The following is a 27,454-nucleotide window of genomic DNA, read 5'->3' as shown; positions in this document are numbered from 1 at the left end:
GGTTTCCCCTGCCAATCTTCATTCCACCAATTGCTCCACAATCACCCTCACCTATCATCTGGGGCTGGTAAAATAGGCCAGAAGTGGCCACAGTATAAGGGAGTTAGTCCCACCCCAGTGGCAATAATAAAAGAAAACATTCAGAAAATCGTATTATAGTCCGCAGTTGGACTACATTAAGGAGTTATGAAATTGATGAATCTGTGGAACATCAAATGTCAAAACAGATAGGCTCCAAAGAGTTAATTTTCAATGTGGGATCACAGTTCATATTGAAACACATCCAGTGTAATAAATCTCATGCTTCTTTTGATTTTGGCTCTGTGTGTATGCTGCTTACTGCTTTACTTAGCTGTGCAAAAGTTATTTTAGGGGATGGCTTGTATAAATAATAAACTTATCTATTATAAAACAATGGAACTCTGATTTAATGCTCCTGAATTTTAAGTGTTCCCTTATTTAATGTTCAACTCTGTGATCCCATGTCCACAATCTCAATGTTCAACTTACCTTCATTTAAGATTATGTATCTTCAATTTTGGTGTTCAAATGTACTGCTCTCAAAAGAAACCCTAAACTGAGGTTCATTACACATATACTGTATTTAAAATTGAAAATGATTTGTTACCAGTGCACAATTGAATTTGGGGACTAGCTAGTAGAAGTAATAAACATAATCTGTTATAATGTTTATTTGAAATTGAACAAGCAGCTTATCTATATATTTGATATCACATCATAAATGTCTTTGTTGCTAAGCAATAAGCATTTGAGAAGCTGATTTGCTTCACTGAATAGCAGGCTTGTAGTCTGGAGTGACTGTAATGTTACAAATTATTTTAAATTATGACTTGAAAATTTATCTGCAGCTTTACACTAAAACATTAAAATTCTCATTACATGTCAATTATAATACACTGCTGCTGAACACATTATGCTGCCTCACACATTTTTAATTCAATAAGTAATCCACGTTTCTGCACATAGCAACATGCAAGTACAATAGGAAATTTGTTTAGTGTTACCATTCACATAATTTTTTTTCTTTTTACCAGTCTTGTGTTCAGAATGTTTCTTGAAACTGATTAGAGTAGCCAAATAAGGAAGGTGATACTGCTTAATATTACATAGCTGCAAATGTAACTTAGTGGTATTTATTGACAGTCAAAAACTATGTTTATCAAGTGGCCATAGGACAGAAGATGCAATAAACAAGTATTTAAAGTTTGAGGCAGAGAAATATGCATGCCAGACAGTTTACATTTTGCATAACATCAATAAAAAAAATGAGACCCTGCTGAAAGCAGTAGCACTGGCTACTTATTGAATCAAGTGGAATACCTTCACAGAGATGCAATGCAAAGCTGTGCTTATAATATTTTCATTTACCTGTGGGCTTCATTTTATGTACTGTATTCTTTAAAACATATTCCTATTAGAGTCCACCTGAATCTGAATATTTTAAATGCTACTAGCATGGCTCAAAGAATTATGCTGAATCCTTCCTGAATTATAAATCCATTTGCGACCTCTAAGCCTGCTGACATAATAACATCAAGTTATACCAACATATTAACATAAAAAACATTAAAAACTGAAGCAAACTTTGCCATTATCGAGAATTTATGTCTGCCTTAGCTGAGTAGACAATCACAATTTTCAAGCCCTGACTATATTGTAAGAAACATTTAAAAAGATTTCCATTTCAGGTGAACCCAGGGTTTTGTCACATCAGATATTCTGTATCAGGTTTAATAGGTTTAAAACTCCTTCCCCCCCCCAGGGAGGACCAGGGGATACAAGGTGAATGTATAGCACCTTCATCAGCATACAAATGATGGCTGTGTCCCAACACCTGACACCTAAGACCATTTTAAAGCAGCCATTAATTACTGTAACTTTCTCCCAAAAGGTGTATAGTCATCACAGCCATTAAAATAATCCATCAGTCAGGGTTTGAAAAATAAATGATCTACAGTGTAAATGTAGACTCTAGACTAACAGCTTACAACCAAACAGCTGCACATCAACTGCTCGTATTGCATTATGTTTACCTTAACATATAGTGGGTTCTGAATTACTGTGTAAAATTTAGATTCAGAAAGTTCTCATTCAGTCACTGCAATTGTTCCCACCCCAAAGACTCAGTATAATGACAACCAATCATCTGAAGACTGGAGCTGAACAAACTCCTGAAATGTCACATGTATTAAACAAACCTCAGGGAATCAACATAGCTCCAAGCATCAATGTTTCTTTGGAAAACATTATATACTTATTCCATGTTTGCATTTAAATAAGACATACAGTGAACTCAATAGGATGATGGTAGTTTCTTTCTCAACAGCAGTTAATCTTGTGGCTAGCTTCTAGTGGAATGGAAGAAATAATTATTATGTGAATTATTACAAACCTATTAAAAATTTATTGAAATAACAAAACATAATACCTTGCTGAAAGACAATCACATATATCAACACCACAACCAACACTTTGAAAAAATAAAATTGCTGGTATAGTAAGATAAACCTTCGTTCCACATGGAGTTTAGGTTCCTCAAGAATGGTGCATTAGATACATCTGTGCTGGCGAAACTTGGGGATGCATGAACACTGCTGCATAAAGTCTCCAATTAATACCTAAAGACATACAAATGAATGGCTCTACCTATATTGCTTTAGATGTCAAAAACACAAGCCTGCAGCTTTGATTACACACCTGTAGACATTTTCAGTGTCAGAGAACTAAAATGTCTTAATAACTTCTTGGTCCATAAGTTGCAGGACCAATGTTGTGTTAAGACACAGAAACATTACCTTGATATTATGAGTAAATTGCAGTGTTTCATGGTTAGGGCTGTGGGTACACTGCATATATTCAAAATTTCTGGGTTCATCAAATAAGGACTTGCATTTTCTTTTTGCATACATAAGCAAATCCACATTGGACAATTGTTTACCATACTAAGATGTGGCTGAAAGGGGGGAGGTGACATTTAACAAAAGATCTGAGAAAAATATAATTTTTATGATATCAAAAGATGGAATTCATGAAAACAGACTCTTTGAATTTGATAAGTCTTCTCAGAAACAGTGTTTTAAATGGTTTGTCATGGCAGTTTCCACATGTGTGGACATGTGGAAGCATGCATATTGCATATATGCACACATACTCCTACTGGGGGAAAACATTTTGCAAGTATTAAGCACATCTAAAATTGTACTAAGTAAATCTTAAATGGGTGCTTCACTGTATGTTACTGGCATTTTTCCACTTACAAATATTAAGCAATATCTTCCATGAGAAATGTAGCTATACTTCCTGCATATGACTTAAAAAACTCTTCTACACAAATAAAAATGATAACTGAACTTTTTCTTGATCTTCCTCCAATTCCAACTAGTATAATCTGTTCAAAATGCAAGAATTGTGAACTTGTGCTCAGATGGTCCACAGTGACAGTCAAAGTTACATACTTCTCCAGGTATGGCTCCTGCACTGAATTTGCTACTGAATCTAATGGTATTTCATGTGAATTACAGGGCATAAGATTTGCTTTTAACGATGGGATGCGACATTTATCAGCTATTTTCTTTTGGGATATTCATATACACAACGTACATGGTAAGTCTTTGTGCAGACAAAAGGCCTATCAAAAACGGAATTTGGAATATATGGAAACATGTCTGTATCAGAAAATTTTCAAATCATATAGAGGATGCACCAATGTAAAGTTAACTCTTATAAGTGGAAACTCTTTAACATAAAAATTGGGAGCAAATACAATTTACTGGAAAACAGTTTGGATATTTATTGGAGATTACTGTCTTCTGGGATGTAACATTATGTAGTCAGACAGAAAGATTCTCATGCTTCGAAGAAACCTGCTGCCTCCATTTTCAGGGTGACAATGGTGTTACCTCCTAGAAGACTGTAACCGCCACCATCATCTTCATAAGAACCTCACAGGTCACTGAATGTTTACTGTTTAATACTTTGTTCTGAACTGTACTTACTGAAATATCTGTCAGGATAGATCTCCAGGTTGAGATTTGAAACCTGGACCTACTTGAAAATGTGTACTGCTTAGTAAGTACATGTGCCCTGAATTTCTGACATGCCATTTGGATTACGAATATATAAAAACAAGTCTGAAAACAATTTAATTTCCTTGGTATTATGTTAAAACTGGGGTTTACTTTATATGTAGTATAATGCATGCTATTTCCTACCAAACACAATTCAGTTCTAGCTAGGAAATGAACAAATATTCAATTTACACACTGGAAGTCTTATATTTCTGTAGAAGTTAAAACCTTTATTGCTGAATCGTTCAACTTCATTCAGTTGGCTATGAAAATTCATTGTTTTAATATTTTTACTTAAAATTGTATTATTTTAAGAAGATGGTGTGAAAATAATTTGCAGTGACAGGGTTAACTCATCATCTACAGATCCACCAGCTACTGATATCTAGTTTAAAATCTGGCATGGTTAAGAAACAAGGTACCTATGTTTATGCAAGAGCTGCAAAAGTGAAAAAATGCTTCCCAGCAGTAAACGTGTTAAAATCCAACAAAAATTGCACTAAGCAGTAATGGTTTCATTTCACAATCCAAATATACAAAACAAGTTTAATTTATAACAGAATGTAGAAATGAATAGCAACAGGCTGAAAGTTTATTATTTCATGACAATCTTAAACAGAAAAACAGATAAAGCATTACCATATCAGGAGACCTCCAAATCAATTTCTGATGTGCATGTTTCTGAGGGGCTCTTAACATGACATGGGTTCTGGAACATCAGTAACATGAAATTCTCAATAAAAATTTCCCATACGGCAACCGAAAAAACTTGTTTCTGAGAATATACATCTTGAAATATTCAACAGACAAAAAAAAACTGAATGTTAGAGTCTGCTTATGCATGGTGCAGTTCTTAAAATTTGCTGTTTCATGATTGTGCAAAACAGGAATTGGGGGGAGGGGAGGGAAAAATAAAAATAAAAGACAAACAGTGATAGTTTAATACAGATTGTGCAACTGAGTCGAGTGTGCCACTGTGGAACATGAATAAACCCACACTATTTTAAATATATTACATAATCTTAATGGTGAATTAATGGTGCGGACTGACATAACTGAATGGCTAGTTTTCCTTCCTTGCAGAATCAAATATTTCCTGGACAATTATATTTCTAACAGCTACAGATGATAGCACCAGCTGAATATGTAATGTCAGATGATTATACTCAAGGTGTTGAAAGAATTGGGATGGTGGTCAGATGTGAACAGCGCAATGCTTAGGGCTCAGACTGAACAACATTACTACAACAGTCAGTCACACCAGTCTTACAGACTCAAGGACTTTATACAATCTTCGCAAAATCCATATATACCTGTTTAATATGAGGAACCAATGGTGTCATAGTTTGAAGTGGATGATACTGAATGGATGACAATGTCATGCGTAATAACATTATAAGAAAGGGATTGGTGAAGGTTGTAGGTGTGTGAGGCATATGATTTAGCATAATGACTGTCTAGTTCAGCATTAACAGAGCAGAAAGATAAGCAATTTAGTGACATAATCCTCTTTTCTGGCAAGCAATGTAACTCCACGTATTAACTTTCTTCAGCAAGTCAGGGCCACTTTGAGGCTGAATTCATAATTTGTAAATGTCACAGAAACTGCCTTCTCACTAATATGTTTCAAATATTGGCTAAGAAAAGACAGCAAGACATCATGCATTGTTAGAGTTCAAACTGTATATAAATAAAGGCATATTATGGTAAGTTCTATGCCTTTTCATTTATTATCTTCAAGACCAAACTGTTATGGTACCAAGTTAGGAAAGTTTGAAAGAGATAGGTTACCTATGCCAGCAACTGCTGCTAGTTGTTCACCCACTTAGTGAAGCTGCTGTTGAGCAAAACAGTGATGGTGGTTATACAGACATAACTACCACAGTTTGCCTTTCATTTTGTGTTTGTTTCATATTCTTGGTATATACTGTAATAAACAGCAAAACTTTAAAACTGCACCATGCATATGTTGGCAGAATGCATGCATTCAGATCAATCTTATCTGCCAAAAAGTTATTGGCTGAAATTTCTAAGATTCAAAATCTTTCTCAGAACGAAAAAACAGGTTACCTAAGGAATAAAACAATCTTCTATTTTTAAGGTTAAAATCCCATTCTTGTGGATAATAATTCAGATGTGTTTGTTTAATCATGGAATGATATGTCATACTTAAAAATTCAATTAAAACTATGAACTAATAAAAATGGTAGCAAAATTGTTACAGGTTGTATTCTCATAGTTACCACTCTGCAGTGTGACTCAATATTTCTGTAAGCTACTACATTTCACATCTCAGATTCAAATAGCAAAATGATCTTGTCCTTTATCCCCTTAAACAGCTGCCCAACTCCCATTCCCAAATTATCTCTTACAAAGGAATTTCTGGCAGTTTTCTTCCCCAACAAAAGTTCCCAAGAATGAAAAATACTAATGACACCCTTATGAAGCCCATTTGATCCAGAAGACAGCTGTGTTCTGGGCAGTAAAAGTGAAGAAGAAACTGCTTCTCATTCAACTTAATCAGTACAACTCTCCACTCATTCATTTATTTGTAGAACTTGACTTCTGTTTCAACAACATCTTTGAGGAGGTCATCAACTTCAGTAAGACTCTGTCCTGGGGTGAAGTCATCAAGGAACTTGTTCACATCTGCTACACAGCCCAACTCCATATCTTTGAGCAGTGAACGAGCATTATCGCTAGCTTCTGCATGCAATCTGTAGAGTGTGTGGGCTCGATCCACTTCTCTTTGGAAGCGTGGAACTATCTGTAAGTGTGTAACAATAGTGACAACTATTCATAATTACTGTGATAGGAAACATATAATATCATATACAAGTACACTGTATGGATTAAATTAACTTGGTGGTTATCAACTGCTACAGTTACAGAGCACAAAGTTGTATCTGACTGCATTATTATGAATAAGAAATACACCTGTGGAAGGAAGCAGTCATGGATTATTTTAACCATGAAAACCCTTGAGATGGCTGGCTTGCTTGGAATGCTATCCTAGTGCATCCTATATGTGAGTAAAAAACTTGTCTAAGCAACATTGTTTGAAATTATAATAAATTAAAACATGTGGTATAGGATTCCTTTGGTATGAAACCCTTCAGAGCACTAACTGGAGGTGTGGGGATTGTAAGCTACTAACAAGCCTGAAAAATTTGGGGGGCTGGGAGCCAGAGACAGCAAAAGCAGGCAAAGGAGTCATGCTATTTCACTACAAACAAGGAGTTCTGGTTTGATCTCACAGTCTACTTGCTTACTGCAAATTTCCTAACCTACAAATTCTTGTGGTTTCTTTTTCTTTTGCACATTATTTTATAATGCTCTCAGTGCCTAGAATACACAGTGCTGAATGTAGAATTGATGGTCAACTGGAAAGGATTTTGAAGGAAGTGGTTCTGGTCTAATCAAGGTACTAAACTGGCAACTAGTTGGAGGGGTTAGGGAAAACCATGAAAAACTTCAGTCAGGACAGATGGTGACCCACCTGAGATTCAAACTGTGTACTTCCTGAATAAGAGTCTAGAATGCTACTGCTATACCAACCAGTTCAGTGATATTCTGTGAGGCAGGGTGAGACTGAGCCCATTTGGTACACAGGCCACTAATGGGTCCACCATACTAGCCCCAGATCATAGATGAGTACTGAGTGTTCAACGGAATGAGAATTGGCAGGGAAAACTGAGTACTTGGAGAAAACCTACCCCAGTGAAATTTAGTCCACCATAGACACCACATGACCTGAACTGCGAATGAACCCAGACTGCCACAGTGGGAAGCCAACAATTATCTGCCAGAGAGCTCAGTAATACTTCTTGTGTTGTTAATGGTCATATTTGGTACAACATACGTTTTATTCTGTAGAGGAATATAAGTTAAATTAAAAATGGTATGTTTGTGAAAGGGGGGTATTTATTTTTAATTATAGAAATTGAACTATTGTATATTTAATGTGTATGGAACGTTTTCCTATGACAGTGATTTGACGAGGAAGGAAGAATGGACTGGTTGGTTGATTGATTGATGTGAAATGGATTGAACTGGTTACTCTGTTGGGGAATTTATGTTGTCTTAAATTTTTAATATAGTTTTGTATGGTATGTTGGACATGTACACAATTTGTGTATGTAGTTAAATATTATAGTATTGTTGACTTTTATACAAATAATTTGACTTGTTCTATATCTGGAGGCTGTATTGCAAAATGTGGATTTCTGGAACCAATAAAAATATGAATATGGTTTATTTGGATAATATAAAATTATAGTCCAACAAGATTCAATTTAGCTCATGGGGTAGTATGGTGGACTCATGAAGATGACCATACAATCATATCCTAACTGAATCAGAATTTTTTGTTGCTTGCAACTGTAAAGACTGGCATGTTACTGAAGATGATAGCAGCTCATTGTAATGGGCAAGTACTTATTGATACTGGCTATCTACATTTAAACTGACTGTCAAACAAAAGGGAGATTGACTGTTGAACACAGTGTAAAACTATTTTCTTTTGTGCTGAAGCAAAACATATTGTGGACATACAGAGATATTTTCATGTTCATTTGGGCAATTTTCTCAGAAAACTATCCACAGGCTTACTTCATAGTGGGAAAGGACAGTTCAGTTTTGGAGCAAAAATATTCATCCTTTGGGGTTTCATGAAGGAAAAATTGTTGCCAAAAGAGTCAGCCTTGTTGACTGAACCCAGGGCTATGGCAGTCCAAATTTACTGAGAGATTATAGCAGATATGTGTTGTCATATGCTCATGAACAGAAAGGAATTATCTTTTGAAAGTTCTACAGCAGAAGAGCAGCCATATTGTACATGTACTCCACTAAGGATAAATCTCCGTGTCTTGGTGCTTGTTTGCATATGCAAACCTGAACCATTATGTGATGATTACAGTTCTGTGAAAAGCTTAAATAAGGGATGATTTAACATGCCATCCTGCATAAATGACTGCAAGACCTCTAGCTATTAGTAAGCAATGTGAACATTCATACCTTAGCTGGATCATCATCAAACACTGGGCTGTATGTATGCTGAGAAATTCTTGCCTCAGAAGTGAAGATAAATGGCTTGAACACTGATGCTCGAGGATTCGGAGTTGCAGTGAACCAATGACAATGAGGTTTCCCACTTCCTACAGCACTTAATACTGATACCTTAAAAAATTAGAAGCTGCTTAGTTTTGTGTGTTTGTTGTTTAATGGTGCTGTTGGTATTAGGACTGCACAGTATCGGTGACACAATAATTAATGAATATGGAACTGTTTTTGGAAAGAGGATTCACAGGGGACAACTAAGTACTATGAGAAAAACAACCCCAGTGCCAGTTAGTCCACCATAAATCCCAAATGTCAACCTGGGATCAAACCTGGGCTGCTGTGGTGGCAACACGGTGATTAAACGCCTGAGTTATGGCATGGCCCAGACTTCAAATTTTAGCTGAAAGTATTTCTGGACCACTAAAGAAGGGGAATTAAAAACAAACCAAAACTAACACCATCAGTTACTGATCTAAAAAAGTGGAGGAATATAAGAATTTTTTTGCAAAGAAGCAAAAAATCTACGAAAAGGTTTGGTCAGAAAATGAGAGCTGCTCACAGAACACCCATGACAATTTATATCATTTGAACAACAACAACAACAACAGCAATTCTTTCAGTGCACAAATCAATTATCACTCAAAGGCAAGAAAAGTAAAATACAAAATGTACTATGAATACAATTAGTATGTTAATGACTGGAAGAACCATGGCTAGTATAGAATATGACAGCAAAGAAATAATTAAAAAGTTTTAAATATATCAATATGATGGTGGTGGTGACCTCCCATCACAAAGGAAGAGTGCAGACTGACGGCACTTAAGAACAAAAAGCTGAGAATATCTGGAATTAAGAATGAGGAGGGGCCAGAAGGACAGGAAAAATTACATAATGAGGAGCTTCATAGTTTGTGCTCTTCGCATAATATTGAGGTGGTTTGGCAGCACTCATGCAAGAAGAAAATAATAAACGTAGTCAACATTTCTGGCGCAAAATATTAAGAGAGGAGACCACGTGTAAAATCTAGGAATGCATGGGAGGAATATATTAAAATAAATATTGAAGAAATAGACTGACAGGGGAGACAGCATTCAACTGGCTGAGGGTAGATTCCATAGAAGAGAGGGAGGTTCTTGACCAGTTCAGATTCTCAAGAAGGACCCTATAGCATGCAGTTAGCTGAACTACCATTCAGAAATATACTGTATACTGTATAAAGAAGAAGTTGCTTTAAGCATGCATTCAATTATTACTAACCTGGCTGCCAGTTGTAGGAAAGGCATCATCAGGCTTGCGGCAGATTCCACTATCTTCATCTCTTAAAACTTGAAACATATTGAACACATCAAAGGTACTGTCTGCTGACAAGGTCTTCAACAGATTACTCCCACAAATTTCCCGTTCTGGGTCACTTCCCTTATCTCCACCATAAACACTTGCAAAATTGAATTCACCCTGAAACAAAGCCAATCATAATTAATTTGTATACTAAAAGGACACAATTTTCATTTGTGTGAATTTACCCTTAGTTGTTGTAAACTATAAGTTAACTACAAAGAGTAGCAAAAAGATAAGATTATGAAACATGTGCTGTCTTCAAAATTTACAGTGGCACTCACTTGACCATCCCATAGTCCATGCTTTTGTGCAACTTCCTTGAGTTCAGCAGAGCTTCTATCAATTTTGGTCCCGATACTTAAAGCGTTTGAGATATTTCGACATCCAGCTACCAAAAAAAGAAGAAAAGAAAGGAGCACAAGAATTAGAACTAATAACATTGTCGAAAGTATCTGTAATCTAAACGTACTGTCCTATTAGTTTATGAAGGCCACAGAGTTTTAGATGCACAGTTATCTGATCACTAAATTACCTCTCAAGGAATGAGTGGGTCATTCTCTAATAAGATGCATATGAGAAAGTGGTATTAAAAGGCATAATAGATCACTGTGGTCACGGTGCAAGGGCCAAGGAGGCCCACCCCTTATACATTCATTCAAGTGGTATTTATGAGGTGGCACTTTATGAGAATGCATTTATAATTATTGTTTTGTTTCTGTTTAAGTGATCCAATTTTGCATCTCAGCTTTTTATGTTCGTTATTTAATGATGCTGTCATATTAGAGACTATAAACTGTGCATCATGTGTCCTTCAGAGCACTGTTCCTAAGAGTTAGTATAATGAGCCCAGCACTTCTCCTATTGGAAGCATGATTGAAACTGTTCTTTCATAACAAAATTAAGTAACTGCTGTGAATTTTGGTAAATTTTCAAAACACTGTTAAATCTCTTTTCTCTGAGCTTCAATTTCAACACTGGAAACAAGAGGAAGTTCCAGGGACCAAGATCTAGAGGGTTTGGACGGTAGGAGGCCACAGTCACTGTGTTCTGGTTATGAATCACTGGAAAGACCAATATGAGGCATACACTGCTACAATAAACCAACCTTGAGTAAACCAACTTTCAAGATGCATTAGGAAGAAGTTTTCCCACATATTTTGAAGTACATCTGTGAAACACTGCACACTGAATGTTACCATGGGGAAGAGCGGCCTCCGTAGTCTAGGGGTAGTGTTCCCACCTCATGACTCAAGGTACGCGGGTTCAAACCCGATGGAGGTTGTGGAAATTTTAAGGGCGGAAAAATTCAGGGAACAAGTCCTCCTGGAGGGACTTTAAGCCATGGGTCCCGTGTCGTAGGTTTACGGCACGTAAAAGATCCTCATGTCTCTAGGAGACCTCTGAGCTAAATTAGGCAAAAAGTTTCCTGCCCAAGTAGTTTCCAATGCCTCCGGTAGATGGGGGAAGTATCAGGTACCGAGGGCTAACCTCGTTGGCTGAACGGGGCTGATAGCACGCACCAGTACCGGTAGGGTATGGCGACTGGTAGAATATCAGAGGGGGACATACAATAGACTATTAGTCGCGGTGCATGGGGAAACCCACCCCCTCTAATAATAATAATAATAATAATAATAATACCATGGGGAAATCAACTTGTAATGGACAACCCTATCGCAGGATAAACTTCCAAGACACTCTTGACATTTGGTCACATCTGTCTGGCCTTCTTTGCAAGCAGCAACAGTGGAGATTAACACTGTGCCACCTGCTGTAATGTTTAATGGCTCATACTCATAAACCAAAGTTTAAGCATTTCCTTCAAAGCCTCTTTATAACATGTCATGTGTTTCTGAAGCCATTTTACCAAGTTTCAAAGTGACATTAATGCAAACATTTTGTTCTATATATCATGATCAAGTTCTCCACATTTGTGACTGATGCAAGAAAATGTGGCAAGGCCAGATTATCTTTAATCTGGATAGTTAGAAATTCGTTCTCACATGCATGTCCACTGTTGGCTGCCAATCCATCACTTAGTCATTCGATTATCACTGACTTATGTTGACAGCACTGGATGTTTAAGTAGTTACTATAGGATTCTGATGATGGTGTATAACACATAGAGATATAAATGCAAGTCAGTTTGACTTTCGAGCAGATCACAGTAAGATACTTCAATGTATGAGGTTGGCGGATCATGTCACCCTGAATTTCAACAATAGTATGTTGACGGCTGCTGTGTTCTTGGATATCGTGAAAGCCTATGACATAATATGGCACTCTGGCCTACTATGTAAATTGCAAGAATTATAATTTTTGACAATTCTCATTAAACTAATTGCTTCTTTTCTCACTGGCAGAAAATTTACTGTCTTGGTAGAAGGCAAATTTTCTACACCAAGAAAAATGGAGGCAGAGATTCCTCAAGAATCTGTCCTAGCCACAGTACTGTACACTCTCTATATACAGAGTGTCCCAGGAGGAATGTGCCAGACTTCGGGAGGGTGTTCCTTATGTTAAAGTATGCCGATATAACCCAAAACACCTATGTCCAAAGTTGAACGGTTACGGAGATAATGGCCCGAGAAAAGTGTGGTCTTCTGGTGGGTCCACGCACTTTACCTGTCAGGTGACTAGTCTTATCGATGTTTGTCCTTGAATGCAGGATGCAGGCAGAATTAATCCTAAACCATGTAAATCCAAATGTATGTAGTACTGGACAATGAGAAGCCAGGCATACACAGTATAAGAGTCTTACACTTGGCAGCAGTCAGGCCTACAACCGTTCAGCCGACTAACTGCAGTTACATAGTAGTTATATAAATTAAGGCATAACCTGCTGCACATGTCTTCATTGACAAGAAACTAATGTATACCTTCTAAAAATGTTACTTGGTATAGTGCAGTTACAAAAAATGCACAGAGTCCATAGTGACCTGGGTATCGTGACAGTGTGGATATACTTGTGCTGACTCTACGATGGAACAAATGTAGTGCCTACATAGAAAGCCTTCATTGAAGAGGAAGCCCCATTTCAAAACACATACATGTCTAGGAGAGAATAAAAATCTTGGTCATGGATCTCGAGGAGAATGAAGCCAGGAATGATTGTGCTGGTGAAGGCCAGCAGCAATTTAACTGAGTGACTGAAGAGCAGTCAGGTAACCACTGGGGTTCAGTTGTTGTAAGCTGTTGCTGTGAGAAGCTGGTAGATGAGGCAGGGGATAGTTCTAGAACCTGGAGGAAGGGGAACATCCGCTGTTGGAAGCACCTAACAATCAATGGCTGGTGAAGAATATAACAGACTTTGAAGACCTAGTGTGTCCTGTAGTGATTTGTGAAGTATGTAGAACAGTGACAGCATAATCGTTACTTGTAGTTATGAATAGTAAGAGTTCAATAAATCTGACTACAAACCCAAATCCCATCNTGCTATCAGCCCCATTCAGCCAACAAGGTCGGCCCTCGGTACCTGATACTTCCCCCATCTACCAGAGACATTGGAAACTACTTGGGTGGGAAACTTTTTGCCTAATTTTGCTCAGAGGTCTCCTAGAGACATGAGGATCTTTTACGTGCCATAAATCTATGACACGGGACCCACGGCTTAAAGTCCCTCCCGGAGGACTTGTTCCCTGAATTTTTTCACCCTTAAAAATTCCACGACCTCTGCCGGGTTTGAACCCGCGTACCTTGAGTCATGAGGTGGAAACATTACCCCTAGACAACGGAGGCCGCTAACTTCCACCTTTAGTTAAGCGCCTACCATATTTTAATGACCACTCTCCTCATATTCAATCTGTGGCCAACTGAGTTCCCAGTAAACAAATATATACACACAGGCACTGTGAGTGAGGAGGGTGGTGGTAAAACCTTATTTTATGGTTTTACCACCTGACCATGTGATCACAAAGCCAAACACAAAAACTATGTAACTTACAGAAAACTGGATCAAAGTTTTTAATAAGGCAGTCTAAAGAGCAACAATTCACTAGCTGTGTTCAACATTGTTACCACCTGAAGATGACCAATACAGGTCAAAACATGTAGTAGAATAGATTTTAAATAAATACTGAACACTAAAGGAGTTGTGTTGATGGTTTATGAAAAGGTAAAATACGGTTTTAATAATACCTGAACATACAGTTTGTGTTTGGAGCAAGGTGTTTACATTAACTCACCTTTTAATGCACAACTGGATTACAGCAATCAATTTTAAATCACCACTTAAGCCAATTACAACATTTCTACTGAATACTGAAATAATACAATTAGAAAGAAATCTTTTTTCAGCTAACACTGCAAGAAATTGGTACTAAGAGTCACAAATCTGAAATCCATGCATGAATACAGAGCAGAATATAGAATATAGAAAAGAATAATGTACCAAACATATTAGATATCATGTTCCCAAGATTTCCTGAGCCCAGTGATGTATTATCAGATATAAATTACTTTAAAAAGAGATTAACCTACACTAACACAAAAAACAGCATATTTTATTAACACTATCAGGAAAGGAGAATAAAACAAACCTGTAATTTTCTCAGCAGCCCAGATCTTTCCAGCTGTTTCCAGCACCCAAGCCTCTTTGGGATCAGCAATGAGAAATGAATTGTGGTATGTAAAATTTGGTATTATATCTGAGCATGGTCCTCCTTGCCCATATCTTTCCAGCAATTCAGTTATAACATCCACAGCTTGCTCTGCAGTCTGTGAACGTTCTAAACCTAACCTGGGAAAAATGACATGAAAAATACTTATTGAGATGACAGACAAAACCAATAATGAAGAGGGAATTCATTCTAACAGATACTGAAGGAAAGGTTAAAAAAAAGTCCCTATACTGCTGCACAGTATACACAGAGGTAAAGTTACAGACATTTTTAACACAAGCTTCAGGGAAGGTAAATAGTCCATTTCAGTCAATGGGCATGTATATTCAATTCAATTTATTTAAAATTCAAAAATAGATCCACATACAGGCTGGGAAACAACTACTGGATATAGAATGAGTCACAGATCAAAAAACAAACATTCCATTCCCACAGGAACAAGTCAAGGCATTCATAATATAAAACAAAATAAAAAAAGAACATATCAGCCATATATACAACAAAACTTCCCCAGTATGGAACTCTCAAAGGTTTCAGGCGTCAGTACAAGCTCTTTTCACTCATCTATTATTTCCATAAAATCCAATACTTTAGGATGTGGAAAAGTCATATTAGATAAATAAGTAGTACAAAAAACTAAGTCAAGACATAAGAATAGAACCAGAATACAATTAATCTTACCAACTAGTATATACAAAAATTTCATCCACAGTATAAAACGGGTGACAAGTTAAGGCATTCATAATATAAAACAAATAAAAAAAAAGAACATATCAGCTATATATACAATAAAAAGTCCCCCGGTTTACAAAAACAACGCAGAACCAAGACATCTTATTATAGAACTCTCAATGATATATAGATATAACCAAATTAAAAAAGACAAAAATAAACTAAAAACAGGAGAAAAATAATAGGATAAATAATTAGAGACCAAAGGAAAATACTGTTCCTTAGTAAAAAAGCTTAACAGCATCACTAAAAGGCTGAAACAAACCAACAAAACCAATCTTATTGGGGCCCTTATGAATATGAACATAACCAAGAACCCTTCACTCAAGAAGAACTAAGAAAGCAACCCCAACAAGAACAAGAACAACCAACAGGTACTCAGTTTATTCAAGACATGCAAAAAAAATCTCAAGATTAAAAACTAACATGACAGCATTTTAAATATGGACATGTTACCTGTCATGGTACCTATCAGAATGGTCATTATGAGGTATGTATTAGTCTCAGATTTTCAACATCTAGTTGGGAAAAGGTTCTCGATTAAAACACTTATTTTTCAGTCTCAAACTTGGAGATTTTATTGATAATTTCATGCCAGCGTTTGATGTTAAAAGGGATCAATACCATATTTGACAGAATGAAAGGCAAATGTTTCCTCTTCTTTTAAAAATTAAAAAATTTCCCACAATGAATTTGAGAGGTAATAAGTATATACTAGTCATTTCTAATCCATTTCAAGCATTTAGCATATTCACACCACAATTTGTGCTATCCCATGATGAGAGCAACAAGCAGTTCTTGTACACTTTCAATAAATGGCATGAAATGTCATATACCATTCTGAAGAGGAAAGTTGGGTCTACTGAACAGACCCTACTGGGAGACATTTCACTGTCTACATGATATGCTATTCCAATGTAAAACTTGGCAATTTCCAGAAATCAACAGTAAAAATGCAATTTTGAGTGCATTTAGGGTGTAAACATCACTAAGTCTATGGGCTCTTGTGCCCTCCCTGGAGGGAATGTGCATCCCACTGGTTGAGAATGTCACTTTTATAGAGTTTTCTTGTTTAATGTTCTTTTTTTTTTTATGGTAGCTATCCTCTCACTCTATTTTAGAGTTATAAGAATTCAAATTTCAGCACCCTGCAATTCTTACACTGATTATATCTTACCGAACCAGATCCATTCCCAGCAACTTCTCATCACAGTCTGAAGGATCATTCATTCTGGTCCAAACAGCCTCGTTGCCAATGACAACACCATTAGCATTGGCCCCCATTTCAGCTCCCCACATCCATGCTGGCTTGCTGAGAATTACAGCCTGTGTTGCCTCCACTTGCTCCACCATGATGTAAGTGCACTGGAGAAAAACAAGATTAACATTACGCATCAAACAAAAAGCCCTGTTCTTCATTGCTCAAATAAAAGCCATTTATTTGCAGTTGGTGATTATGGAATTCTAATAAATGGTACAACATTTAGAAATAAGAAATTTAATATACTACTGGAATAACTGTGTCCTGTCTGTCCTGTCTTACTCTGCTAGCTGCTAGCTGCTGCCTGCTATCCCAAAACTTATTCAGTAAAATATTCATGCAGAAGATCACGGAATCCTGCCTACTCCTAAAGAAATGGTTACATGAACGATTTTTGTATTGATGGAGAACAATATAAATACTGGTAGAAAAGGACACTGAAAGTCAATGAGGAATAATTTGTTTTGTATCTTCTCTTTCATGCCATTTCTTCCTTTCCTTTCTCCCTCTCATACCTTTATCTCATTTCTTCCTTCCTTCTTCTGATAAAACACTGGCCCCTTTATATTTCAGATGGCACAGTTTAGAACATGATCTGACACATGTACAAGTGCATGAAAAATACTGTGATCTGAGAATGACATAACATACAGTCAGATATCATATCATATCCCTCCTTAAATTCCAACAGAACAAGGCTTTCCATAAATCCTGCATAAACTGAAACTAACCATGTCAGTGAGAATATAACATTTGAGGCTTTCATGGTAGTAAAGTTTTACATTGATTGCAACAACACTACACCATACAATCCAGTATGTGGGCACCAACACTTAAATGGAACATAGTGCTCCCATCTTCAGGGCAATTTCTAATCTGAAGATAGAGATCCTATGTTCTTGGAAAATTCTGGTACCCACGTACCTGACTGTAAAGTGTTATAACTGAGAACACCACAATATGATTTAGAAAATGTAATTAAAATTCAAATGATCTAAAAGTAGTGACAATGATGTGTTCAAGTCAGCAGAAAATCCAATAAAGTGCAGAATGTAGCTTGGGTTGCCCACTATGTCATGTTCCAGGGTACAGTTTTCCTTCCTAGTCAGTATGATTTTGGTATTATGTTACATTACGTCAACTTAGCCTAGCAAGACCCAGACCATATTCTGCACTTTTACCCTGAGTATGGTCATTCAGTAGTAATGGTGAAACTTTTAAAATTACTGATTATTTCAACTTCAATTTAAGTTATTAGAAGTAGCTTTCAGTTATTACACAGATACAGAACAAACCAAAACTATGGATAACCACGCTACATTAGTCATGGAATGTCATGCTATATTATTCAGATGATGATCCAGTACTATAGTACAGTGACATATCTCACATTTTCATACTAATTACAAATGTTCAATTACATGTGGATTATGCTAGTGCCTGTCTATCAAAATATGATAAATCTAATTGTGTCTTTCCATATGAAGATGTCCAACATAATTTATGAAAGTTGTGATGTGGGAACATTGTACTCTATACAATTTTGTTCTTGAATGTGACAAAGTATACTGTTAGCTCTATTACCATTTCTAATTTTGTGTAAACTTTCTCTCCAAACTGTTGGCTTTAAAATATCTTCTCTACTCACTCTGGCATTGAAATCTCCTACCAAAATTTTCGTGTCGCACTTAGGGAACTGATTGAATACACATTCTAGTTCCTCATAGAAGCTGTTTTTCATATAATCAGTTTTATCTTCTGTTGGGACATGAACATCCAGAACAATGATATCACACCCTGGACCTGTTAGTAATACATAGAGCATCCTATTGCTAACAAACCATCTCAATTGCTAATATGATTCTTTATATACATAAAATCCTGTCCCTGATTGATGGTTCTCCTTCCCATCTAACCATCTGCACTTACACTTTCCTATAAGTAAACTTTAAATACCAATCACGTGTTTCAATTTTGCTAGTGCTATTACTGGTGTCCTGAGAAGTGACATTCTTAAAGAGTTTAGTTGTGAATTGCCTCAAAAGGGCAATCACATCTTTCTGCAACGACAGGAAATTCTGGTTTTCCTTAGGTGAGGTGATACTATGTAATTGCCAGTATTTACCTGCAGTTTATCTCCAGCAGAATGTTGTTGTGCAGGCTGATATATCAATTCCTGTACCTCTCCTTTAGGGCGATCTGAATTCTTGCCAAAAATAACGCCACCATGTGCAGTAAGTGGTGGCAGTACCACAAAAGTATCGCAAGACACTAGTTTCATCCTTATTGGTTTACCTAAATAATTGTAGTCACAAAAATACATCATTTCAAAATGGTAAATTTATTTTTATTGCACTGTATACAAACATATGACTTGGCTGGAGAAACTACTTATGCCTGCGATGTATGAATACGTCCGTAACAAAAATATTCAAGGAATAAAATTTATTCAGAAATATTTAACGTTAGGCATTTTGATTGAAACTTGGTGTAACTGCAATTCAAACTGCCAAAATATGAACCATATGCAATAATGTATGTTAGGCATTTTGATTGAAATTAACTTCAGTGGTGTAACGGCAATTCAAACTAATGTCAAAATACCATACGCAATAATATAAACGTTATTTCCTGTGACAAAAACTTAAAAAGGAATGTACACAGATCAACCTAGATAATCTCTCGGAAGTTTATAAAAGTACCTGAAAAACTGAAGCATGATATCAAACCAGCTTCCTCGGAAACTATTCCTTCCGACGCCGACCAAATACCTTCAACTTCGCCCCAGACGGCCCCAGACGTTCTAGTCTTCTAGTCACCCTGTACCTGTTCCCTTGCTCCAACCACCTTATCCAGCATCGATTTTCTGATGTTGGCACGTTCGACTGCGTTCGACGTCAGGGAGGTCAGGGATTAGGAAGTATAATGTGTAACGCAATGCTATTGGCTACCAACGTGGCCACCGTGACGTCACTAACGCAACATACTTTGTAACTTATGCCACCTAGGCAATGACGGCACTACTACAAAACAATGCCTGCCACTGCCAAGGACTCAACCGGTAAAACGGTAAACTACTGCCACACCTCCCACACCCTCCACATCCCCACATGCTCCCGCGCTCCACACATCCTCACCGCTTACGGTCAGAAGATAGCAATGAATAACATTGGTATTGTACTTATTTCTATTGCGAGGAACTTCTTTGTTTTTAAACATGGGAATAAGTGAATTAGTTGAACCAGTAACATTGCACTCATGGCCATCAATAGAAAGCTTCTCTGTATGTCTTTTAGAAACGTTCAAATATTCAATCCAAATCCAAAATTCCTTTAAATAAGGTAGGTATTTCAATGTATTAAATAGTGTCTGAAATCAATTCCTCAAATGTATAGCTTCCTTTAACATACACAATTATGAAAATCTAGAAAATATTAGAACAGAATTATGTTAAGCTTGGTTGTTATGATAATGTGAAGCCTCATACTATAAATAGTGCTTGGGCATGATAGTTTTACAACAGTATATTAGCCAGAACGGGATAATGCATTTGCTTGGCGTGAATGGTTTTCCAGAATCATGTAAAAGCCTTACCAGTCGCTAACCTAGACACAATAATACAAGTAGATGCTAAAGGGTTCTGATGATGGTGTATGACACACAGAATTACTGGGTTTTTGGACTTGTTCCATCATCTGGAATTCTAGGTAATAGAGGCCACGATGTATTGGAAACTGGATCTGTTTCTGTCTTCAGGTGAGAAAGGAAGACACCTACTCAGTTGGGCTCCTTAGAAAGAGCTAACCTCAATCACTGAATTAGAGAGTAGCTCTTTCTAAAGGGCCCAACTAAGTAGGTATCTTCCTTTCTCACCTGAAGATGGAAAGAGGTCCAGTTACCGAAACGTCATATCCTTTATTACCTAGAATTCCAAACGATGGAAAAAGTCCAAAAACCCGGTAATGCTGTACAATACAAGTAATACTATTTCACCACAGATGTCAGCAGCAGATTGGGCATTAATCTTTCAAAGGATAAATTTGAGGGCAAATTATGCTGTTATAGAAATGGACACATTTGCCAAGAAACTCTGTTTCTGCCATCTGAAATTTAGTGAAAGTAAATACCCTCTCACAAGTGCATGAACTAATGGAAATAATATAATACCAGTCTCAACCACGGAGTCAGAATATTGTTTTATTACTGTAGAAAGAGTGACGACCTACCTTAGGAACTCGTGGAACAAGAAAATCTTCATACTCTAGCTGTTCAGAGTATCCACAAAGATGTAATACTGACACTCTGAGATTCAACCAGAAAGTAACAGAGTTGTTTACATCACAAAAAATAAGAAGAGGGCAATTCCTTAATAAATAAGGTGACTGTGAACAGCTTTATTATTTCACATAGCTTTCAAGACTTACTTTGAAGCATGCAGTTTCATAGTAGCAATAATATTGACACAGCTATCAAAATGAATTTGTTAACAGGAAATATAATTTTCACAGTTGTCCTTAAATATAGATTATCATCAATTATTATTATTGCTACCATATCCATCGACACTTATGCAAGAAATGTTATCATCATATTAGTTTTGTGTTTTAACTCCACCATTCATTTAAACCATGAGTTGCCACTGGCTTGGGTGCTGTGTGAGCTCCTGGCAACTGAAGCATGTTAAGGCCTCTCGTCCACTGGAAGCGGAAAGCTGCGGAAAGTTGCGATGAGGAGTTCGTCCGAACACGCACGGAAACGGACGAACGATCCTAACAGCTTGCATCAGGTTAGAGTGCGTCCATTGGTAGCAGCACTATTCGTCCGTGAACGCGCGTATACTTGCGAACTGCGAAATATCCAGATTGGTTTGGATTTTTCGGACGAAGAGCTGCGTTCACCACCTACGAACTGATACTGTTCAACCGAGAAATCTGTCGAGTAGTGTTCCTGACATTGCGGACGCCTGTATTGAGACAGGCACTGATAATATTACAACACAAAGTGAATATAATGATGCATTTTCTACTCCAGATTTTCAATCAGATATCGAGAATGATGCACCTGTAAATACGTCTCCGGCACAAAAAGAGCATTTCAAAAGTCCGCTAAAAAGAGGAAAGAAAAGAATTAATTACGATGACAAATTCTTCGAAATAGAATCTAAAAAGTTGAGCTATTTCGAAAAGAGCTCTCAAATGAAGCAGGATAGTGACTATCAATTTCTGATGAGCTTGCCTGAAGAAAGACAGCTGCGATTACGCATGAAATTGATGGATGTTTTACTGCAGGAACAGGAGGATCGAAACAGCAGCGTGATGTCCACGTCAAATGTTTCGCCTCTATCCCTTGAATCGACACGCAGTTCCCATAATAGTTCCCACAGCAATGAATTTGTAACAGACAAGAACAGTGCCGCTGTGTATCATAGTAATTTCGATCCTTTGTAGAAACAACGGTTTGTATGTAATCACTAAGAAGCAAGAATAATATAACATCGATGTAATATTTTGTTTTCTCAAACTCTTATCAAATCCTTAACTTAACGTTACAGCTAGGCGTTCTTCAGGTGAAATAGTTTCTCGGAAGTTACTGTACTTCTTCAACTGATATACTTTGCTTAATGTGTATTCAAATGTATCTTGCTTCATGCGAAAATAACCAAAATACTGTGACTCGTCCTCTTGTGAATCACTCCATATATGAGAAAATTCATCAAACGTTTGTCTTTTTGGTAAAATTCCACTAATCCACTCTTTTCTCCTATTCTGTGCTCGTCACCTAGCCAGTAAGGGAGTATCAAACGCGTACAGATCACATAAATCTTAAGACAGCGCCATGACAGAACGCGAATGGCATCGGCCGAACACGCAGCCAAAGGACGCGCAGTGAACGCACGAATTCGGACGAACAGATTCGCACAGATTCGGCCGAATCCCAGTTCGCAGGTTTCCGCTTCCAATGGACGACTAGCCTAATGTTTCTCCTTGACTAACATGGCAGCATGGAATGACATGCACTCCCTCCATCCCTCAATTCTACACTATATCATGTCACTTCTAATTATACCCATGCTCACAAATGGCTAACATAAGCCATGAGGAACTGGTTTATATACTTATGACTGGTTGGCTGGCTAGCTTGCTGGAGATGGAAAATATTCTTTATCTGATTTCATCTCTTACCAGCATATGGAGGGCTGCTGAACTACAAAATATATTTTATTTTATTTCTTGAAGTGTTAGCCAGAATAACACAGCATGAATGCTCTGCCAGTGAATAACAGCTTCCATCTGTTCTTTCTTGTTCCTACCAAGCAAGTTGGATCAGGCAGCAACAGCCCTGACACCTATTCATAAGATATCTGGTTTGAATCACAACCAGATAACTCACTAACCTGACAGGATTTTCTTAGTTTCCCTCAGTCACTTCAGGAAAATGCTGGGAGAATACCTTGAAATAGGCCACAGCCTCTTCCATCTTCATCCTTTCCAATCATTATTCATTAATCAACCCACCATTTGATGATATATAGTCTGAGCTAATGTCAGAATTATGCATCGAGTCACAATATAACAAAATTCCCTATTCCAAATAGAATGAATAATTGGTGAATCTCAGAACATAATGTGTTACTGTTTATATGGATCAAATCTGCCAGGCCTGCTCAATACTTGGAAATGTAATCTTTCACGTTTTCAATAGCAATATCAGTCTTATGAAAACTAGACTCTGGTATTAATGGCAACAGCAATATGCATTGCAGTCTACCAACCATCTACCTGCATATTCAATCTATTCCATGCCAGATTTTTTAGGAAGCCTACAGGTAGTATATTTCTATAGTAACTTATAATTCCTGTATGTTAAAGGGAATGAACTTGAAATTTACTGTTAACTGATGAATACTGGGAGGGCAGATGACTTCTATAAGTTACTCAAACATGAAATATATTCTGCATGAGTTATTTTGTAAATAGCATGGAAGGTGTAAATAATTGATTGAATTCTCAGTCTGTTCATAACCATAATACTGTGGGAATCTCTAATGATACCACATGTCTCATCATTTATGATGTTTTGGGTTGGTAGCCCTTCTTCAAGTCACGTATTCCCTTATTTGTGAGTTAATTTAATACCATCTGTTTAACTTCCACACCATTTCTTAGGATAAAATTTTTCCACATTAAACTTTGCATTCCTCATTTGTGTACTGACACCTCTCCCTCTCTTTGAACCACTAGATAGTGATCAGTAACACAGCCAGTCTCTATGAAAGATCAGACATCAGTTATACTTGAATGCCATTTTTATCTATTAAGACAAGATAACTGTATCTTTTATCCCATAAAGAGGAGGAAAGGTTGCAAGGTGGGAATTTTGTGCTCTTAACAATTTTATATTTGGTGCTGTAAATTTTACTACTATAACATTATTGTTATTAATAATCTCATGTAAACCCTAGTTTAAATTCATGAATTCTCTCTCTAATTTTCACTGGAATCACACCACTAAACTTTCAGTATTACATAATCATACAACATTCTGTCAACAGCAAACTCTATCATCATTTGATTCCTGTGCATGAAGAAGTACCAAAGTAAACAAATTTTCAAATCATTACATATATTACCTCTACCATCTTTGTACATATACGAAACTCTAATACACATAAAATCCAATTTGAATGATTTCACAACCAACTCAGGATTACACTTATACAACACAAGGAAAAAAGACCACTTGCACATCGTCCCATGTAATAAAAGTCTACACAAGAACAACTTTAACAATGTAGGACTTCGACTGCTAAATCATCTGCCACGATATATTAAAGAAATACCGGTACTATTTAAGTTCAAAAACGCCTTGAAAACTTACCTACTCGAACACTGTTTTTATAAAGTGGATGAGTTTCTCTCATGTGAGACAAACACTAATCAATTATAATCACATAATTCATGAATAATCTGTTTTGGGAATCCTTACTGCGCAGTTTTCCTTTCTTTTTCCCAGCAACCAAGATAACACAGTCGGAGATGTACCTGAATGGCCTACTCTGGAGAGATTGCAGATACCAAGAAACTGCACCAGGAAGGGAGAACAGATGTAGTGAGATGTTGCAGTGTAGAGTCTACAGTGAAACGCTATACCAGTGCTATCACCAAATTCACCAATATTATCTCAAAGGCCGCACCACAGCTTAAGCGGTTAGTCGCTGGCTTCCCACCGCTGTGGTCTAGTCAAGTGGGATTTGTGATGGACAAAGTGGCGCTGGGGCAGGTTTTCCCCAAGTACTTCAGTTTCCCCTGCCAATCCTCATTCCATCAAATTATCAATAAGCATTATCGCCAGTACAGGCACAATAGGACGTATGGAAGTTGACGTACTGAGGGCACCTAATATGAATTCCACCTCACACTATATGAACTCTTAACTATTGTAATCTACTGTAATCTATTATAAACAATTGTAAATATTGTAACTTTACTCTTATTGTAATCAGCCAATGTACAGTAACTGACTTGTCCTATATCATGTAACAATGATCTATATAGACGAAATAAATAAATAAATGAATATAATTCCCCTTTGAACAGAAATGTATGTAAATGTAAGCTGATTCAGTGTCACCTTCATTCCATTTAATCTCCTGCACTCCCTCAAAATCTATTTTACATCATGAATTTTCTTGTTACTGACCTGTAGAGGCTCATGAGATTCCAAGCTTCAATTCTCATGTTCTTATTCCAAAAGTGATTCCAAAATATAAGTCTTGAGCCCCATATAATATTTTGTAGCATTCTAGATTTTTATGATGGGAGGTTGGAGTTGTACCATGTCTAAGTAACTTACAAGTTCCAGGGTACCAAGAAGTCTCTAGGGGTGCATATTACATAGCCTGTGGGTTACATTTGGTTTGATAGAAATCATGCATGTCCTTCAGTTCAGGGAAGCACTGTCCATTTCATTTCATTTCATTTCATGCACAGTCCATTGCTTCCAGTGCACTGAATATAATTTTCTTATAACAATATCATGTTAAACATTGCCTATTGCCATAATTTGAGTTGTATTTGGTATACATGATGTTATGGAAGTTGGCTTCAGGTGACTGGTTGTCATTAACTGGCATATTTGTAATTATTTTAAGAAATCATCCACAAAGAGGAAATTAGGATCACTAGGAAAATGAAGGAGGTTGTATTCATCAAAACAGAAAAGGCCATGAGAAAGTCGAGCTTAGAAAGGATTTCAGGTAGGAAGTAAATATGATTAAAACGACAATCATTCCTGGGTAACCCTGGTGGTCTAGCATACTAATATCCAGAAGGTTTCAGGTTCAGTCTCAAATGTAACCAATGATATCATAATACGAGTAAAAACAATATAATGATAACTTAAAATTTTAAGACTAAAGGAACCAACATTTGAAATGCCATGTACCTTAACAGTATACCTTAGAGGAAGGACAGTGTCCAGCATAATATTGGCACACAGAATTGTCAAAATATTTTGGACAGTGATTGATTATGTACGTTACTATTGACATATATTTATTTCAGTGAGGCCTACATGGCACCCAGACCAACCCAGCAAGAATGCAGGGATATTTTAATTGCGCATCGTTATCTAATGCAGCATATATCATTTAGTGCTGTGTAACATCAGAAGTTTAAATAGTATCATTATATAATCTAAGAATCAGTTAGTAATACAATATTTTCATATGACAGTTACTGTGAAAATGTGACTGCAGTAGAGTTATTATTATTATTATTATTATTATTATTATTGTTTCTGATTCAGACATTTTTAAAGCAATTGCACGTCTGAAACCATCCAAATCTGTCGGTCTTGATAACATCCCAGCATTTGTCATTAAGGGTTGTTCTTATATACTTGCACCTGTCTTGAAGTATATTTTCAATCTTAGTCTCTCTCAGCAGTGTTTTCCTGCATTATGGAAGCAAGCGGCAGTTGTTCCTATCTTTAAGAAAGGCAACAGTGCCTCAGTCAAAAACTACAGACCTATTTCGATTCTTAACAATTTTTCGAAATTATTTGAATATGTTATCCATAACCATGTTTCACATGACCTCAAGTTGAAATTAAATCCCTGCCAGCATGGTTTCACAAAATGTAAATCCACCACCACCAATCTAGTAACGTATCTTGATTTTATTACTCCCCTAGTTGGCTCTCAACGTCAAGTGGATGCCATTTATTTTGACCTAACTTCTGCTTTCGACCTCGTTCCCCACTCTTTGCTTCTTCACAAACTGAGTGCCCTTGGATTTTCTGGTGGTTATGTAAACTGGATACGCAGTTACCTAACCAACAGGCAATCGCGGGT

General features: G+C 36.9%; 1 protein-coding gene and 1 long non-coding RNA gene across 2 annotated transcripts; one reads left to right on the top strand and one right to left on the bottom strand.

Annotated features, from left to right (window-relative positions):
* Positions 1-676: 676 nt before the first annotated feature.
* Positions 677-19,994, bottom strand: LOC111874662 (secernin-2). Its single transcript, XM_023870360.2, has 8 exons — positions 19,803-19,994; positions 19,226-19,395; positions 17,017-17,204; positions 15,027-15,226; positions 10,770-10,876; positions 10,408-10,605; positions 9,105-9,266; positions 677-6,855 (listed from the first exon to the last, which is right to left on the bottom strand). The coding sequence occupies exons 2-8, from the start codon at positions 19,379-19,381 to the stop codon at positions 6,634-6,636; spliced, it is 1,233 nt and encodes a 410-aa protein (XP_023726128.1). The 5' UTR covers positions 19,382-19,395; positions 19,803-19,994; the 3' UTR covers positions 677-6,633.
* A 201-nt stretch (positions 19,995-20,195) lies between these two features.
* On the top strand, positions 20,196-22,995 carry LOC111874706. Its single transcript, XR_002844606.2, has 2 exons — positions 20,196-20,441; positions 21,310-22,995. It is a non-coding gene; the product is annotated as an uncharacterized LOC111874706 (long non-coding RNA).
* Positions 22,996-27,454: the final 4,459 nt, after the last annotated feature.

The sequence above is a fragment of the Cryptotermes secundus genome, unplaced genomic scaffold (assembly GCF_002891405.2).
Source record: "Cryptotermes secundus unplaced genomic scaffold, Csec_1.0 scaffold177, whole genome shotgun sequence".
NCBI lineage: Eukaryota > Metazoa > Arthropoda > Insecta > Blattodea > Kalotermitidae > Cryptotermes > Cryptotermes secundus.
Note: the sequence above shows the minus strand (reverse complement) of the source record. Positions and strands in the feature narration are given on the sequence as shown.

Excerpts from the sequence above, each read along its gene's own strand:
- LOC111874662 (XM_023870360.2), bottom strand. The coding sequence starts at position 19,381 with ATGAAACTAGTGTCTTGCGATACTTTTGTGGTACTGCCACCACTTACT. Across the intron at positions 17,205-19,225 it reads CTGCTGGAGATAAACTGCAG|TGCACTTACATCATGGTGGA; the intron begins GTAAATACTGGC and ends GTTTTTCTCCAG. Across the intron at positions 15,227-17,016 it reads CTGGGAATGGATCTGGTTCG|GTTAGGTTTAGAACGTTCAC; the intron begins GTAAGATATAAT and ends CATTTTTCCCAG.